Source organism: Apus apus, chromosome 5, assembly GCF_020740795.1.
Source record: "Apus apus isolate bApuApu2 chromosome 5, bApuApu2.pri.cur, whole genome shotgun sequence".
In the NCBI taxonomy this organism is placed as follows: domain Eukaryota; kingdom Metazoa; phylum Chordata; class Aves; order Apodiformes; family Apodidae; genus Apus; species Apus apus.
In genome coordinates, this window is record NC_067286.1 from 27906555 (window position 1) to 27923205 (window position 16651).

Sequence of the window (16651 nt, forward strand, 5' to 3'; positions counted from 1 at the left end):
ACAAGCCGTTTTGGCAGAAGTAATTCACTTTGATCTTTGACTGGGAAACAGTGGAACTGTTCCATGGAAACATCACTAATACATACTGAAGCTACAGCCAGGGAGAACTTGGAGCAACTGACACCCCTAAGTCAAACATTTCAAAGGCAGTGATGCTGAAACAGCTGATTCTAATAGAGAAGTCTAAAACCTGCAACTTCTCTGTCCCTTATTTGTCTATGAATGCCACCTGCTTCCACAGAGGGGTGCTGTAACAACAAGCGTTTAAGCACTTAAGAGTGCTGCAGTCAAACAAAAGGCCAAAGCTGCTCTTATATTTCAATTAAATATTTTTGCTCCCTTGCGACCTTGCAGAGGTCTGAGCAGAAACTGTGCAAGTTTAAAGCATGTGAACTTTATACTCATGAAAAAAATCAAAACAACTACTGACTCAACACATTTGAAATCTTAACAGGTAGTGGTAATCTTACAAGGGTAAATCTGGACAAAAAAAGACTTCAAGTTACATACTTAGTTCAAAGTTTTGTACACTGGGTAAAATTTCTTTTGTTGCTAACACTTCACCTTGCTGTTTCCTCTCAAAGGGATTCAACAATATTTGCAACAACAGAAGAAGCTCTCACAAGCAGCAACTTACTCCTTACTAGCATTAAAATCGTACATTCACATCTCCACAAGATGAAAAGTCAAGAGAGCAAACGTTATTACTAAAGAACTTCTTTGTATGAAGGGAGGCTGTGAAAGAGTGGCCATGACTGGACTCCAAAAATCCTCAACACTGATGCTGAAATTCATATTCAAAAGTGTGAAACCAATTCAGCTTCTTGGAGAGGCGTGAGGCTCTGACACAGCCTGGATAACAAGTGGAGCAGTCATGGCTCACTGCTTGAGCACTCTAACACTCAGTGAAAAAACACAAACCCTGCAAGGTGCAAGACCACCCAACTTCTTACCAGCTCCAGTCCAGAACTGACATGAAAATGAGAGCAAGACATACCCTACCATTCCCTCAGGTGCCCTCCTGGATTTAGCATCAAAACACGAAAACAATTACAGCCCGTGCTGTCCACAAGGTCAGGTAGTTTCTCCAACTTCTGAGCACACAACCTGCTTTTAATCATCCTTCTCTGTGCAACTGAAGAGAGGTTCACTTCTTCCACGACCAGACAAGGGCAGTCAACAGCTGCCAGCTTCCCACCTGCTTTCTCACTCTGAAGCAACCGAGCTGCTCCCAGCAGCAAAAGGCAGCTAGCAACTCCCTTGTGGGGGCGAACTTTCCAGCCTCCACACCACCACCAGCATCTCAAACTTCATAACCTCCACAGGCCTGCTTCTGCAAGGCACCATTTAGGAAACACCGCAGCAACACAAAACGCCCATCCCTTTCTCCCGTGCAAGTTTAGGATGACAGCAATACTCAACTACCTCATGTGAGTGGTGGCAGTGAGTTTAGATTTTAATTAATACTAAGTGATGTACTCTGAGAAGTTCAGGAAGGATATGCTTTAAATACTAATAGTTTCTCTACGTTATTACCGAAATATAAGCACCCATAGTCCATCTGTGGTTACAAATGCTTTTACTGCCACAGCAGCACAAACTCCCCAGCCATACCGCACTGCACAGCTCAGCCTACTCAAACCACGCACGAACCCGCTTCCAGCCCTGACAGATCCTCCGTTAGGACCGGTCGGAAGGGGCAGCGTTGCCCGCACAGACCCACACGCAGCCCCGTGGGCCCAGCGGCGCCGGCTGCCCAGGCGGGGCTGGTGACAGCGCCCGCCGCCTCCCTGCGCTGCCTTCCCCGCGGAACACGCAGGGAGCGTCACCCCTTCCCGTCACCACGTCTCCGCAGGACACCGGCTGCCCTGCCCTGCCCTCCCCTCGGGTCCCCACTGGCACATGACGGCCAGAGGACCCAGGCTTCCCGCGCCAGCGACCCGCGGGGCCTCCGCCACCGCTCCCGCCTCAGCCCCAGCGCCGTCACCGCCCGCCTGAGGCCGCGGGGCCCAGGCGCGTCAGCTCCCGCCAGGCTCAGCCCCGCGGACACGAACGGCTTCCACGCCGCCGGCAGCGGGCGGCTCCCGGCAGCCGCCCCCCCCGGCGGCCTCGCCTTCCCGCCGAGCCGCTCAGAGCCCGCCCGCGGCGGAGGCGGCGCCGCCGGTTGTTAGACGGGGCTCCCGCTGCCAGCCGCGGACGGGCCCCTGACCGGGGCTGCGGTGTGACCCGCGCGGGCTTTGCCCCTCGCAGGGACGCGGAGCGGCCGCCCCCCGCGCCGGGACAAACAAACTTTCCCGCACGGCCCCAGCCGGTGGCGCGGGGGGAGCGAGGGGGTGGAGCGGAGCAGGCTCGGCCCCGCCGGGGCCAGGGCGCTGCAGACGGCAGGCAGGGCGGGCGGGCGCCGCGCGTTACCTCCGCGGGGCGGTGGCCGGGGCCGTGCCGGAGCCACCGCACCACAGCGCTGACCGGCACCTCCTCCTGCAGCAGCAGCTCCAAAACGGCCGCCATTCCCGGGCGCTACCGCCGCCGAGCAGGCGCAGAACCCGCGGCGGGAGCGGGCCAGGCCGGAGCCCCCTCCCGCGGGGCGGGGCGGCGGGCGGGGCGGCGGCGGGGATTCCCGCGGGGGGAGGCGGGCGGGGGCGGGGCAGCGCCGGCCGGGACCGGGGCCGGGCCCCCTCCCCATGTCAAGACGCGGGGCACGGGGCGCCTGCGCCGGTCCTGTGCGCGTCTTTTCCTCTCATGCGCGGTATTTGCTTCCCCAGCAGGGCTGCGGGCTCGGCCTAGCGGCGGCGGCGCCCGGAGACCGGAGCGGGGGAAGGGGCAGCGGCGCCCCCCGCCGCCCCGCGCCCGCCCGCCCTCCCTCCCGCCGGCGCCGGGCGGGGGCTGCCCCGGCCCCCCGCGGCGGAGGATGGCCGAGGACTCGCCCAAGCGGCGCAAGGCGAATTTCAACGAGGCGGAGACGGAGGTGCTGATCGAGCAGGTGCTGAAGCACGAGCAGCTGCTCTTCGCGGCGGGGCCGGGCCGCGCCTCCCCGGGCCAGAAGCGGAAGGTGTGGGAGCTGATCCGGCACAAGGTGAACCCGGTGGCCGCTTGCCCCCGCGATGTGGAAGACCTGAAGAAGCGCTGGCGGGACCTGAAGCGCCGCGACCGCAGCAAGCTCTGCCGGCTCTCGCAGGGCTGCGGGCCGCCGGGCCCCGCCGCCGCCCTCGGCCTCCTGCTGGCCCCCGAGGCGATGCCGCCCGCCGCGCCGCCCGCCCGCCGCCACCTCCGCCGCCGCCGCGCCTACGGCTCCCTGCTGCCCGCCGAGGCCGTGCCCATCGTGGGCGGCATCGACACGCTGGAGCTGCCCGGCGCCGTCGTGGGGGAGATGGGTGAGTGCCGGACCGGCCCCCGCGGCGCCGCCCCCGGCCGCGGGAGCCCCGACGGCCGCCGCCTCGGCCTCCGGAGGCGGAACGGCGCTGGTCCGCGGCCGTGGTGGGGATCCCCGCCGGCCGCTGCGCGCAGGAGGCTGCGGATACCAGCCCCGTTTGAAAGTGTCTGGTTTGGATAACTGTCTTCCCTGCTCAGGAATGCAAAATATTCATAGACAGACCTGGCGGACTTCGCGCTGCACGTCAAAAGTGTGTCAAAACAGCACCTAAGAGAAAACCCTATCCCGCAGGAGATGCCTATCTATGAGGCATTAGACCCAGCCACCCATGCTCACATCTGTGTCCCTGTTCCTGCAGACGCCAGGAGCTGCGCCAGCGAGCAGGTCTGGGCGCTGCCGGGGCAGGGGCTGCCCGTGTGCCAGGGACACATCGCGTTAGGGCGCTGAAACCATCACCCTCGATACCCAGCAGTTTCTTGCAATCGCAGTGTTTCGGTGATGCTGTTACTGGTCACCCCCCGTGCACAGCAGAGCATGAAATGAGGTTGCAGTGAACTTTGTCTCTTGGAACCTAAAACTCCCCTGCAGTGGTGAGGGGCCAGTAAGGGATCTGTAGTATTCAAAAACGTGGTTAACTGGTGAATGCATCTTTATGGTTTTCTTCCCACCTACCAAGGTAATACGTCTTCTAAAAGCATCAAAGATAATGCAGTGCAAATTGTAGACTCTTGGTTCAAGGACTTAGGTTAGTGCTTTGTGGATGGTAACACATTTTACCAAGGTCATGAAGTTTCTCACTGACTCTTCTTTGCTTTTCTTCTCCCATCTCCTCTAGGCTTTAATGACAATCCTGGCCCATCTCATCAATGCAGTATTGAGAAGATGAACTTTAAAGAAGAGATAGTAGTGAAGGTGGTAGAGACAGAAGAAAGCTCTGAGGACATGGCCGTGGTTCCACCTAGCCAAGAACAGCTGCCTTTTCTGGGGACATCAGGGAGTGGTTCCTCTGGGAAAGTAAAAGCCAAAACAAAAGGCAGGTCCCAGGCACACCAAAATGAAATAACTGAAGAGGATCTAATGCAGATTCAGCAGACCCAGATGCAGGTGATCCAGTCCGGCTTTGACAGTGTCAACCACAATCTTCGGCTGCTGCAGCAAGGCATGCAAGATCTGAGCAACAGCCTCAGCCTCATGGCACATACACTCGTTGCCATAAAAAATGTCTATGTGAAAAACCACACTGGCCCGACCACATATGCTACTGCCTCTACTCAGACCACAGCTGGGTACCTGAGCCCAGGTTCCCCCCAGGCCTCCCCCACTGAGGACAGAGGTAGAGCACAGGTGGCTGGAAGCAGCAGCAGAAGCAGCAGCTGCAGCTCCAGCTCCATGTCACAAGAACCAGGTCCTTCCGAGTTTTCTAGGCCTCCCCTGAGAACCATTAAGAAAGAACACCCAAATGGCTGCTACTACTTCTGCTTTGCAGATGTGTAAAAACTTGAATATATGTAAAGTGACTGTGGTGTTAGGTGCTGTTGAATGTCCTGCTCCAGTGTGTGACTTCGAAGGAGCAAAGTGGACTTGCCTCCCAGGTCTTTCCCAGTGGGAAACATTTCGCTATAGGTGGCATTAAACACTAATTACCAGTCTTCTGTTTCTTAACTCCGTGGTGGTTGGCTCATTTTCTTCTGTCCTCTTTTATCTTCTTGCTCTCTTAAAAAACCAACCAACCAAACATAAAACCAGATTTATTTTGACTAAGACTCTCATCTGTAGCATCCTTTGTTTTATGTGACCTTTTGAAAAATAAAAGGCATGAGAGTGGGATAAAAAAGTAACATGGTTACTGACCAGCAGGAGGTGTCTTACACGAGTTGCTTAGCTTTTTGATTAAACCAATGTCAGAAGTAGTTGGTTTATAAGTACTTTTCTAGTAAGTATAATGTCAGGGCCATTTGCCTGGTATGTTGGTTGGATTTTGTTTTTTTAAGTCTGATCTGTGCAAGACATCACAGGAAGAGTTCAACAAACTTGCTTTACTCTAGGAATGGTTTAGGACTGAGCTTGTTGGTTCATGAATGAACTCAGAATTCATACAGCATTGCTCTGCCTGGCTAGTGTGCATTCTTAGCTTGTCAAATGCACCTTCTCAGAGGCATTTTGTTTTACTGCACCAGCAGGCTCTTGGCACACAATTAAAATAGAGAAATACAGCAAAAAATAGTAATCAATGAGTGATGCCTGGTTTTGGCATGCAGTAATTTTTCCCTGTGTGGTTTATAAGCAGGCTGCATCTTCAACAGGTGTTGTAAGCCTTCTGAAGTCAATACTACAACATTTGAAATACAGAGAGCAAAAAAGTTTCTGTATTGTAGACCCACTGGAGGCAGCAGGGCTGACTTCAGACAGAAGAAATGCTCCTGCATAGTTTATGAGGGTTTCATTTTCAGCTATCACAGAGGTGAATTAAATCTTCCATTCTCTTAACCATATATCCAAGGAAGACAAAGAGAAAGAAGAGTTGGAGCAAAAAGCAGCTTGTTAAGTGTCGGCTCTGAGACAAGCACAAAGGAATCGTTTTCTCCTAAAGTGAAAATCTCCTTTTCACATTTAGATAGGAGGAAACTGTTGTCACTGGCACTATTCTTAAGATGTGTTTAAGGCTAGTGTGTTTAAGACTTACATATTAGATTCACTCTAGTTCGCGTAATTCAGAAGAATGAGAGGTGCTGCCTTACATCCATTGTCCATACTGGGGAGGAAACAAAAAACCTCTCACCTGCAGTTTAATCCAGTGACTGAAAAATCACACAGGTCCTCTTCATATGCATTTATCACTAATATTGAAGTTATACAGATAAATTTGGTTTACAGAAACAACTAGCTGCCTCTGGTTTGCCAGACCCTTTGGACAAGAATTCCTGCCACAAGAATGTAGCCAATACATAGGATGCAAAGAATGGCAACACAAGTGTCCCTCTCCCAGCAGCATAAGAACATGTAGTCACTGGGTAAGGTACATAATTTTTTAAGTTGCTTTGACAGCACTATACTGTAGGAAAATGTAAGTACTTTGCTTCTGCCTGTGTATCATCATAAAATGTGAACACAGGGCAGGCACATTAGCGTTTTCCTTCCGTATCAGAGATGGAGTAAAACACAAATATCTCACAAAATTAATATTGTTAATTGGAATTAATGCCTTGTAAAGGACAAGGTTCTCATTTTCATATTTACCCTACAAAAGGAGATGGTGTGGGTGACAGGTATCACTATATTTTTTTACAAATCACTGGTTTTAAAAACAGAAGATAACTATTCTTTCTAAATCTGGTTTTTGAGTCTGTTGTCTTGACATCTTTGTTCAGAACAGACAGGCTCTTGAGCACTGTATTCTGTAACTGAAGAAGGTACCCTTTGTTTGTTATTTGTTCTCATGGACAAATAAGTCAGTTAGTGCTACTGTGACATTCCAGGCAGATTAGGAAAAGTTTACCTAGTCTTTCTGGGCAGCTGTTTGGGCTTGTCGAGGTTGCAAGAGCCAGTTCTCAACTGTGAGATTCTTTCAGTGTTCCCATTTTTTTTCTCCAATTGTTAATTCCATAATTTCACTTACTACAGCATTTCTAGGGAGAGCTGGCTTGTGTGCACTGCACAGCTTTCTCATCTTGGAGCACAAATTTTAAAGAGAGGAAGCTACACTCCAAATGCAGAGAAGCACAAGATCCTAAGAGTGAAGTGGGTGGGTTGACTGGAGCCAGAGAATGCTAGAAGACACTTAGGTAATCAGACAACTACCAGACCTCAAAATTGATCTACCCCCGTGTCTTTGTTCCAGTCTTCTTTCTTTCCCACAGTCTGTCAGTCATACTGCTAATGTATACTGGAGCCAGATCACAGCCACTCTTCTGTTTCTGGTATGATCCAACTTTCTGTCATGTTTTAAACAAGGAGAGGTACTGAACTGCCTGTCTGCAGTACAGAGTGTGCAGATTTGTTATTTTCCTCTTAAAACAGCTGGCTTGCTATTTCTTTTTTTGCCCTTTATGTGATCCAACTGTAGTTCTGTTGGGAGCACCAAAAGCACACACTGTCCAGAAGCTGCCATTAAATTTCTGGCTGCACTTAACAGAAGATGAAACATCATTTTCCTGGAACATTACTGACTAAATGGAGTCCCAGTTTTTGTCCTGTCATGTGAAGCATTTTGAGCTATTGATATAAATGACAAGAACTAGTGACCTGGCTGTGAAGCTTAATGAAAATACTGCCAAAGATTCGAACAGGGGCCACACTGGCTCTTTAATTTGCCTTACATACAAGGCATAACAGTGATGATGCCGAGAGCAAGATCCAGGGAATTTTCTCCCAACTCTCCTGGACTTCCCTAAAACCCTTGTTTTGCTGTGCAAAGAATAGACTATTTTCTACAGCATAGCAGGACTCATGCATGCAGGCACAAAAAGCACAAATACAAATTGTGATGATACTCTAGTCTACTTTTACCTAGTTTTACTAGAGAGAGAAGTGAAAGGCTCTAGGAGGAAACCAAAGCAACTGCTAGTTCAACACTGCATTTCCACATAGCACAAACTGCTCAGATTCAGTTACAACTTATGTTCATTCATTTCTCTGCTATCTGCCACTTAAGTGTACTATGCAGAGGGTGAGATGGGTCTTGTCAAGAGGCTGTAAAACCTCAGTGACTAGATCTGGGCAGCTGATCATCTCCAAATATATCAATTATGGTGGCCTCTGACTAAATAAGAAATTACAGTTTTGAAGGTGGGGGAAAAAAGTAGCTGGCTTTTCAGAATTACAAGGCTGGAATCCACCATGTTGTTACTAAAATTGATCTGATCTGGCTGTGACAATCATTTATTGTTTGGCTGAATTTGCTCTTGGATGAGAGCAAGACCAAATAGAAAGGGAGGAGGCCAGTTGAGTTTTTCTGTTCTTATTTATATACAATACACAAACCTATTAAATCAGTCAAACTTCCATTGATCCAATCATTCCAACTTGCAGTATGAACATCTGACTCATGTTGCAGTAGTATCAACAGACACTTGCTTTTTGCTTTCTTGTGACAGAAAAAAACCCCCCACTTTTAAAGTACGTTCTCAATTTAAAGTACAGGGTTACAACAGTAAAAATATTAGAAAAAAAATTAACTACAACTTTTGTAGATAATCAAATAATTATACAAACACAATCAAGAATTGAAGTTTTGCATGCTGAATGAGTATTTTATTTAGAACCAGTTTATAAAAATAAAATACAAAATAATTTGAAAACAAAACTTAAAACATTGTACAAAGCCTTGATATGGTACAAATGAGAAAATAAATAATTACAACTTTATGTACAAATGACCATTACAAGGGCATTAACTCTTTATGTTCTTGGGTGCCTGAGCAAACTTAAAAGGAAAAGAATGGCTTAGAAGATTTCCAAGGACAGGAAGGGAACTGCAATTACTGAGCAAGAAAATTTGAAGGACTCAACATTTGTCTTCCTCAGTGGTAACAATCAATCTTGGAACTACTTTCCACTTAATATAATAATGCTGCAGATTTTGCTACTGAGTACCTAATTTCTTAAGGGGTGACAACATTGTGGTTTTAGTTAATACACAGATTTCACTCTTTGTGGTATTGCCTAGAGATTTTAGATGAGCTGCCATTGTTTGGCAGCTTCAAAAAGTCAGTCAAAAAGTCTGAAGGCATTGCTGGTGATTTCCTTAAATTTACTAGTTGGGATATTCATAGGAAAGCATTTGAAAATTGGCATCTATTAACACAAGCACTGCACCTCATCTCTGGGCTGACTCTATAGAAAGAAAGTTTGAGGAAGAATTTCAAATTTTGCTTTTTGGAAAGTAAAGATGCAGAGAAGGCTGCTAAGCAACCAATCCAGATGTCCAGTCAGAAGAAAAAGATGTGAAAATGAAACAAAAAATTCCCACCTCACCTTGTGTCAAACCTTTATGACCTTGCCTGCCATGAAGCAGATACAGGTTTAAAAGGATTTGAAGCCAGACAGACCAAACTAATTATACTCTATCTTTGGGAGCAAGCTGTTATTATAGGTTCTTTGTATTAAAGTTAGGTCAAAAGTAAACAAACATCTGTAACTCAAATTAATTACAGCAGAATTCCCACACAGTTGTGGATCATCAGGACCTCATATGAGCAGCCCACTTGTGGTATTATTTTAGAAGGAAACACTTTGTACTCTTGGTCAAAGCTGGCGCTCTGCAGCAATTCCTACAGAAAAGTAGATCTCAAAAGGCATGTCATGTCATAATAGTAATTAAAAATAAGCATTTTCCAATTTTAAATACAGCAACTGCAAATATGATCTATAGAGAGTTTATTCCTTCAGTCCCTAAGCAGGGATAAAGACTTCAACAAAACAAAACCCTATACTGATTTTAATGAAAGTTTCACCTTCACAAGAACGCATGAATTCCCAAGGATCCATGCTCTTCACGTAGGGGAGAAACAGAAACAAAATACCCAAACGATGTGCACTGACTTTTGGGTTTACGTGTATGACTGTTAAGAGAGAATTTGTTACTAACAATGGCAAGTAAAATGAGCCTACATGTTCAAACAAGTAATCGCCAACTTAGTACATCAGATTTCAAAACAATACACTCCTATGTCTTTTTCCTTAAAAAACCAAAACCAAACAAACCCTCAAATGTTAATATTTAAAAGCCTGATTATTTAAACCACAGAAAAATGAGTGATAAAATGTTTTGGCATTTGACAGAATCTTAATTTAATTCCAGACAATTATTACACAATCCAGCCTGATTTGTACATAATTTCTCCTTTATAAATGTTACACCTAGGGAAAAGGAAGACTGGCTTCAAGCAGAAAGCTGAGGTATTCTTGTGTGAGGTGCATGGTTATGGGATTTGCATGTATTAGCTAAGAAATGTATGACCTATGCCTATCTATTGCATATAGTCCAAACACTGATCCTTGCTTCCTTTTGCCAGCATTACTGGTTACTGAAAACTGCAATAATTTAACCAATGACATTTGAGCCCAAAACAAAACAGCAAACAAAACCCTTCAGTTCACTGCCTACTTGATTAGCTAAAAGAAGTGGAATAGAAAAACTGTGCGTGGTTCCACAAGTTTCAGAAATAGGAACGAGCATTTATCAGCTGATGAAAGGAACCATGGATGATGTCAAGGCTTTTATTTATACAGCTGACAGTTCTAGAACCTGAACACTCCTGACAGTGGAAATGCAGACAGAGAATGCATCGTGGTGATAACCTAAGACACCTAAGCAGCCCCTTGCTCACTGGAATGGACAAGACAAGAATGGCTCTTGTCACCTCACAGTCCTACAAGAAAAAAAAATTAGGATAATTATAGGCCCATAAAGAGAAATCAATTTGACTTTGAGTTCTCTTTTATTCTCCTGTTTCTTTCCAGAAGATTCCTCTCTCATTTGACATATATATGAAAACTGGAGGCACAGATCCCTAGTTTGCCATTACACCCATTTTAGAAATTGGAATAATCACTTTCTTCTTACCAGAATTTATGCCTCTTAGTGTTCCACAAAGATGTCTTCATTAGGGAAAAATACGGTTTACAGGAAAGAGTCTGTACTGTGAGTCTGGCTTTGACTACATTCTCATCAAAAAGAAAAGGAAAGTATTTTTTAGAAGCATTATGGGCAACTGTTGCATAAATGTTACTGCAGTAAGAGCAACTTAATGGGAGTATCAGATCAGGCCTTGTAATATGGGAAATATGAAGAATCAGAATTAGGGCATAACAAAATTACAGTAGATGAACTGATTAAAGCAAATAAGAGCAAATAAATATCAGTAAACAGGATGCAAAAGCTGAGACTGTTCCTATCTTTATATACACACATATGTATGTATATATGTTTCTATATAATATACAATATCTATATAAGTGTATATATAGATACACTTATGTACAAATGTCTATTTATATAAGATAAAATCTGATTTCCCAGCTATAGTTAATACCATAATAATACAAATTGTAAATTATAGAGCTCTTGCAAGTCTTTTCCAGATGAAAAATATTTCAAACTATTTTTAAATATATAGGACCAGATCCTCCCCTTTACATCAAGACTGTTTAGTGAGGTATGCAAGAAAGCTTGATCTCAAACATGCAGACTTCAAGGCAAGAATATGTCCAACCTTCCCAAGACAGGATGTGGCTGATGGCTCTAGTGAGGGGGTTGTCTCCTGAATAATTGTATCTAACTACCAGTTAAGACTTCATATTGCTCCTGCCTTTGAGCAGTGAAATTTTCTATGCTTACTGATCCTGCTAAAGTAGTAGATAGGTGCCTAGCATCATACAACTTGCCAGTCTTGCTCTACTGTATCATACCTTCTATAACTTTTAACAGGGTTTTACTTAACTAGTAACTGGCATTTGTAATTAATAATGAGGTTTATTAATTTTAATACAGATGTTTGAGCTCGCAATTTATATTTATTATACCATGCTATATTGCAGCACAAAAGTCTGCGTGAAATGTTCACTCTTTTCAAGTCCTAGTTTAGTTTGAAGGCTTCAAACCTCAGTTTGTCTAAAAATGCTCTGAAGTGCTGGCCAGAACACAGGAAACACCATCAAGAGGAAACATGTGTGCAGCATCTGCTACACGTCATGGTTCCATTGCACTGCCCTTCACAGAAATGGAGGCTTGAAGAGGACAATGCACCAGCTCCTTGATTATACTGTTTCCCAGCTAAAATCCTTGTGCAAGCTACTGTAACCATTTTGTACAACAGAGAAAAATGTTTCTCATCCATGATATTTTTTTGTAGGTAATGCTCCATTAATTCAAACTCTGCACAAGGACCACACACACGTGTTGGTGTTTTTATGCAGTCAGGTGCATATTAAAATAATGAAGGTTACAGACTTCTTGATGATTATAAAGGCCCTCTAGAAATATTGAGCTAATATTGATGTATGAGTTGATCAGCTGACCATAACCATACTACAGGAACTGATGACTGTTATATTAGACTACAGCAAGCAATTCTGTCAACTTTTGGGGAGAGGCTATCAAGCAATAATAAATTCCAAAAAAGTGGGTCATTCAAGATAAATTCCTCACAATCACTCCTTCATTCACATCTTCATGATTTTATCACTAGATCCTGTTGAATCCACAGCAAAAAGCAACTGGGAGCATACAGTCCTTTTACCTTTTTCTGCATTGAAAGAAGTCTGGGTCATTAACCATCACTGATACCTCTTTCTCCCTTTTGGCATAGTTTACTATTTTTACATTGGCGAGTTTTTCAAGTGCAAGTTAATTTCTACAGCATTGATTTATTTTACATGGTAATGTGTAACAATGGACAACTCTGTACTTTGAAGACAGCATAAAAAATCCTTATGTGTTACATTCTTTCTCACCTGTAAAGCAATTACCTGTTTCTACATCCTGCTACACTGGAGAGAAAATATAACACAACTTCAGCATTTCAAGCAAGGATGCATGAAGTCAATACCTATTAAAACTGACCATGTTGATGCAGGAATAAGCTTACAGGACCATAATAAATGCTTTTCAGAAATAAGGGAGAGGGGAAGAAAAATAATCATAGCCTGCTACACCACCTTCACAAATAATTCCAGCAGTGCCCAGGGCAAAAATACCACACTAGGACTAAACTATCTTTACGGTATACCATAAGGAACCATGAGGAAAACAGGAAGGAAAAGATGGAATTCGTTGTTGTCGTCACATTCATCTGTTAGGTATTCATTGACTGTCACTGCTCCTATATGATGAGTATTTGTAACAACGGAGAACTCACATTATTAAATAAAAATTATTAACCACAAGCCCTATGTGTAATAAAAAATAAAAATACCTTTGAGACTCTGCTCTTGTTCCATATGCAAATGCACACACAAAATTATAAAGGAAAAAAGCAAGCTGTAAGACAAAACATTGGCTGGTTGAGAAATCAGCAGTCCTTCAATCTTGTACCAAGGTATAAAGGCTATTAGAATTCGTGCATTCCAGAAATTTTGGGGGCGAAATAGAGGATGTAATGCCAAAAGGATTCAGGAATCAACAGAAAGGGAAGAGTATTATTTGTGGTCCATAAATTACAAATGAAAAGTGAGAAAGAATGAGTTTATATAAGCATATACATATATGTATATATAAATATTTATATTATATAATTTACCATGAGGACATGCAATTATCAGTATAGCACCTATTATACAATATAATACAAAGGAATAGGACTTTCGAATGGTACAGTTTCTTCAGAAGAAGCAGGTATACCCTACCTATTGCATTCATCTGTAGTGCTTGAAACCTGAATGAGATTAAGGTTCCATACTGTGCTACATTTCATATGGGAAACAATATACATATTCATAGTAAGAAAAAAATAAAATTAAAAAAATCAACACAGTCAGACGAAGCAAGTGAAATTCAGTGCAGCTCCAGAGCAGCTTTAATGCAGCATTAGAATGTATTAGCTCAGAGACAAAATATTCCCTTTTTAATCCAAAGGTATTCATTTGGCAGAGGTTAAAAAAAGCACAGATGCTGGCTGGAGAGGCATATGACTACAGCAAGCAGATCAGTAACTGGCAAGTCTCTTATGCATCCAGTGTCCCCACAGCAGGAATAATTAGGGAGAGCTGGCTGCATCTTTCTCAGGCTTGTGTTCTTGTGTTACTAGTCTGACCCACTATTCTCTTCTGAATATGGCAAAGGTGCTGTACCGTTATGTTCCCCACAGAGACCCTGTAGAGCACAAGAGGTAACTAAGTAACTGCCAAAACTGGAGGAATCAGACATCGTGGACTTTACTGACACAATGAAGCTTGACTATCAAAAAATCCATTTGGGCAAAAGAATGACAAGAATCAAACATAAAAAATACTTCAGATTGCTTTCTGTATGTTTTGCTTTGATGACTAATATATTTATCCAGATTTTGTAAGGGTGTTAAGAATATTTCTGCCACTTACAACCTACCAAGTTCACGAAGCAGACAATCTCCTCATTTGTTTCATCTTTCATGTTTTTAGAAAATAAATTACCAAAAAAGCAAACTGTGATTGCTAATCATCTCTGCATGGTATGATCAGTGGTTTAAGTGACCTGTAACCAATGGAGAAACAAAAGCCAGCAAGAACAAGGGTTCTTCTTGCAGCTGAGTTAAGGGAAAAAAGGTACTCATGTTTTCCAACTTATTTCCTAACTTACATTGCAATTCATTGTAAATCTGCAACATTCTGTGAAGTGCAGATATCTTCTCCTTTCTCTCATTTTCTAGACAGGAATGCTCTTCCAAATTCTATTGAGCATAGTTTGAAGAAACCCACCACAATTCCCAAATAAGTGTATGATATAGAACTGAGAATTAGCTTCTTGGATCCTAATTTGTACTAAACAAGGTATTTCTAAAGAATATAGCTAGAAAAACATCTTGGAAAATGTCTATAGTAATTTGTAAAATGTCATCAGTACCAAGAAGGGACCAGGTTCATGATCACTTCCTTAGGTAAAAAAAGAATCTGTGTCATGGTAGACAGGGGACAAGATGAGTACTGTGTGACTCGAGATGTGTGCAGCTCAAAATGGAAGAGACTTGTAAGGTTGAAGTACCATCATCTTCTAAGCTGTGTGCTTTTTTCAAACTGCAAAGACATGCTTGAGCAGTACTTTTCTCCCAAGTGGTGATGTCATTTTTGGAATAACCACTTCAGGTCTTCTTACAGACTCCTTGGGTATGTAAGGCCTTTAATAATTAGGCCAAATCTTCTAGCTAGATCAACTAAAACCAAAGAAATAATTACCCTTTCAAAACACACAGATTTTTTTTCTCTAAATACATTGCACCTCTTTGACTACCTAGTCATTCTTATCTTGGCCTCTACTTCCCCTCTTGTAGATCTGCTTGCTGCCTGCTCCTAGGCCACTTATTTACACAGTATGCTTTCTCATGAATAGTTGGTGATGCTTACTTTCTTTAAAAAGCGCAGATTCAACACAATTTTTTAATATATTTTTTTGATTATTTTTTTAAATACACAGTACACAGACACAACATGCATCAGATTTGGGAGGAGGCTTTATACCTGTCAAGGCCCAGTTCCTATCTGCTAAGCTTAGTGGTTGACTTGCTCTTTCCTGTGGGAGTCTTAGTGTTTGGGGAATGGTGGAAGGAACTGCCAGATCCTTTCAGACCATTCTTGCTTGGTTTGTTGCAGCAGTGCTCTTGTTGGCAGGATCTCCTAGAAGATGAGGAGCCTGAGTGGCTAGGAGGTGATTTACTCCTCCCAAGATGTGGGGATGATGAACTTCTCTGATCGTGATAAGGTCTCCCAGCCCGGGAAGGAGAAGAACTGGCAGTACGGGGTAATGAAGAGCTCCTAGGGGAGGCACTGGGACTGCGTCGGGGGGTGACAGGGCTTTTGGGTGGTGTTTTTGGACTATGTGGAGATCCTGGACTCTTACACTGGGTAGAACTCCTTGGTCTTTGAGATCCATTCTGTAGGATTTGAGCCAGACGAGAGATAAGATCTGAGTCCGAGCTGCTACTCCCTAGGACTCTGTATCTGCGTAACCTTAAGAAGAAATGAAAAAAGATTATTTCTGTTTCCATCTACTCACCAAAGTTCATTTGGTAACTCAGTATCACTAGAAACTAGGGATGAGCTTACACTGCAGAACAGACATCTGGAGCAGAACATTCCTATAAGGTTGATGTGTTTCGATCTAGACTTTTGGCTTCTGTGTTGTTCAGATCAACACAGTATTTACATTTGCAGACACTCACTCCTATAAACAGCTTAAGTGTTTACAGAATAACCAAAATTTCCTGGTGGTGCTGGAAGATGTGCATGGAAGAGCAGCACCTATCACCTCTGCTTTGGAGGGGAACATCCATTCCTGCACACCATTGATACACTCCTACACACAACTTTAAGGGGTGACAAAGCACACCACAACTTCCTTCACAGGATTTTGCATTATTGTATCAAAATTCTCCTTATCCTGGCACTGACAAAACTATGTCGTGGTTGTCCATACAGAATTGGCAAAGAGGGGCTCCTAGAATTCACTCTGCCCTCAATTAGGTGTTCTTACTTAGCCCTGATCCAAGCACAGCTAACTCAGATCTGATAGCTGGAATCTCCAAACCCAAATACAGTGTCTACACTAATAGTTCAATTTTTCAAATGGGCCAGATATGATATCTCTGGGCT

At 44.0% G+C, this 16651-nt stretch overlaps 3 protein-coding genes across 4 annotated transcripts in view; 1 reads left to right on the forward strand and 2 right to left on the reverse strand.

Annotated features, from left to right (window-relative positions):
• Positions 1–2508, reverse strand: part of CDAN1 (codanin 1) — a 33438-nt gene extending 30930 nt beyond the window's left edge. The window contains 1 exon segment of the mRNA XM_051621701.1: positions 2413–2508. Within this exon segment, the coding sequence (XP_051477661.1) occupies positions 2413–2508 (96 nt within the window).
• A 246-nt stretch (positions 2509–2754) lies between these two features.
• LOC127385491 (uncharacterized) lies at positions 2755–5131 on the forward strand. The gene is made up of 2 exons (XM_051621296.1): positions 2755–3371; positions 4206–5131. Exons 1-2 carry the CDS (start codon positions 2909–2911, stop codon positions 4862–4864), a joined length of 1122 nt encoding a protein of 373 aa, XP_051477256.1. The 5' UTR covers positions 2755–2908; the 3' UTR covers positions 4865–5131.
• Positions 5132–8592: 3461 nt separating this feature from the next.
• TTBK2 (tau tubulin kinase 2) overlaps positions 8593–16651 on the reverse strand; it is a 98714-nt gene continuing 90655 nt past the window's right edge. For both annotated transcript variants that reach the window (XM_051621364.1, XM_051621365.1), the window contains one exon: positions 8593–16009. In XM_051621364.1, the coding sequence (XP_051477324.1) occupies positions 15538–16009 (472 nt within the window). In that variant the 3' untranslated portion in view covers positions 8593–15537. The remainder of the gene's footprint in view (positions 16010–16651) is intronic.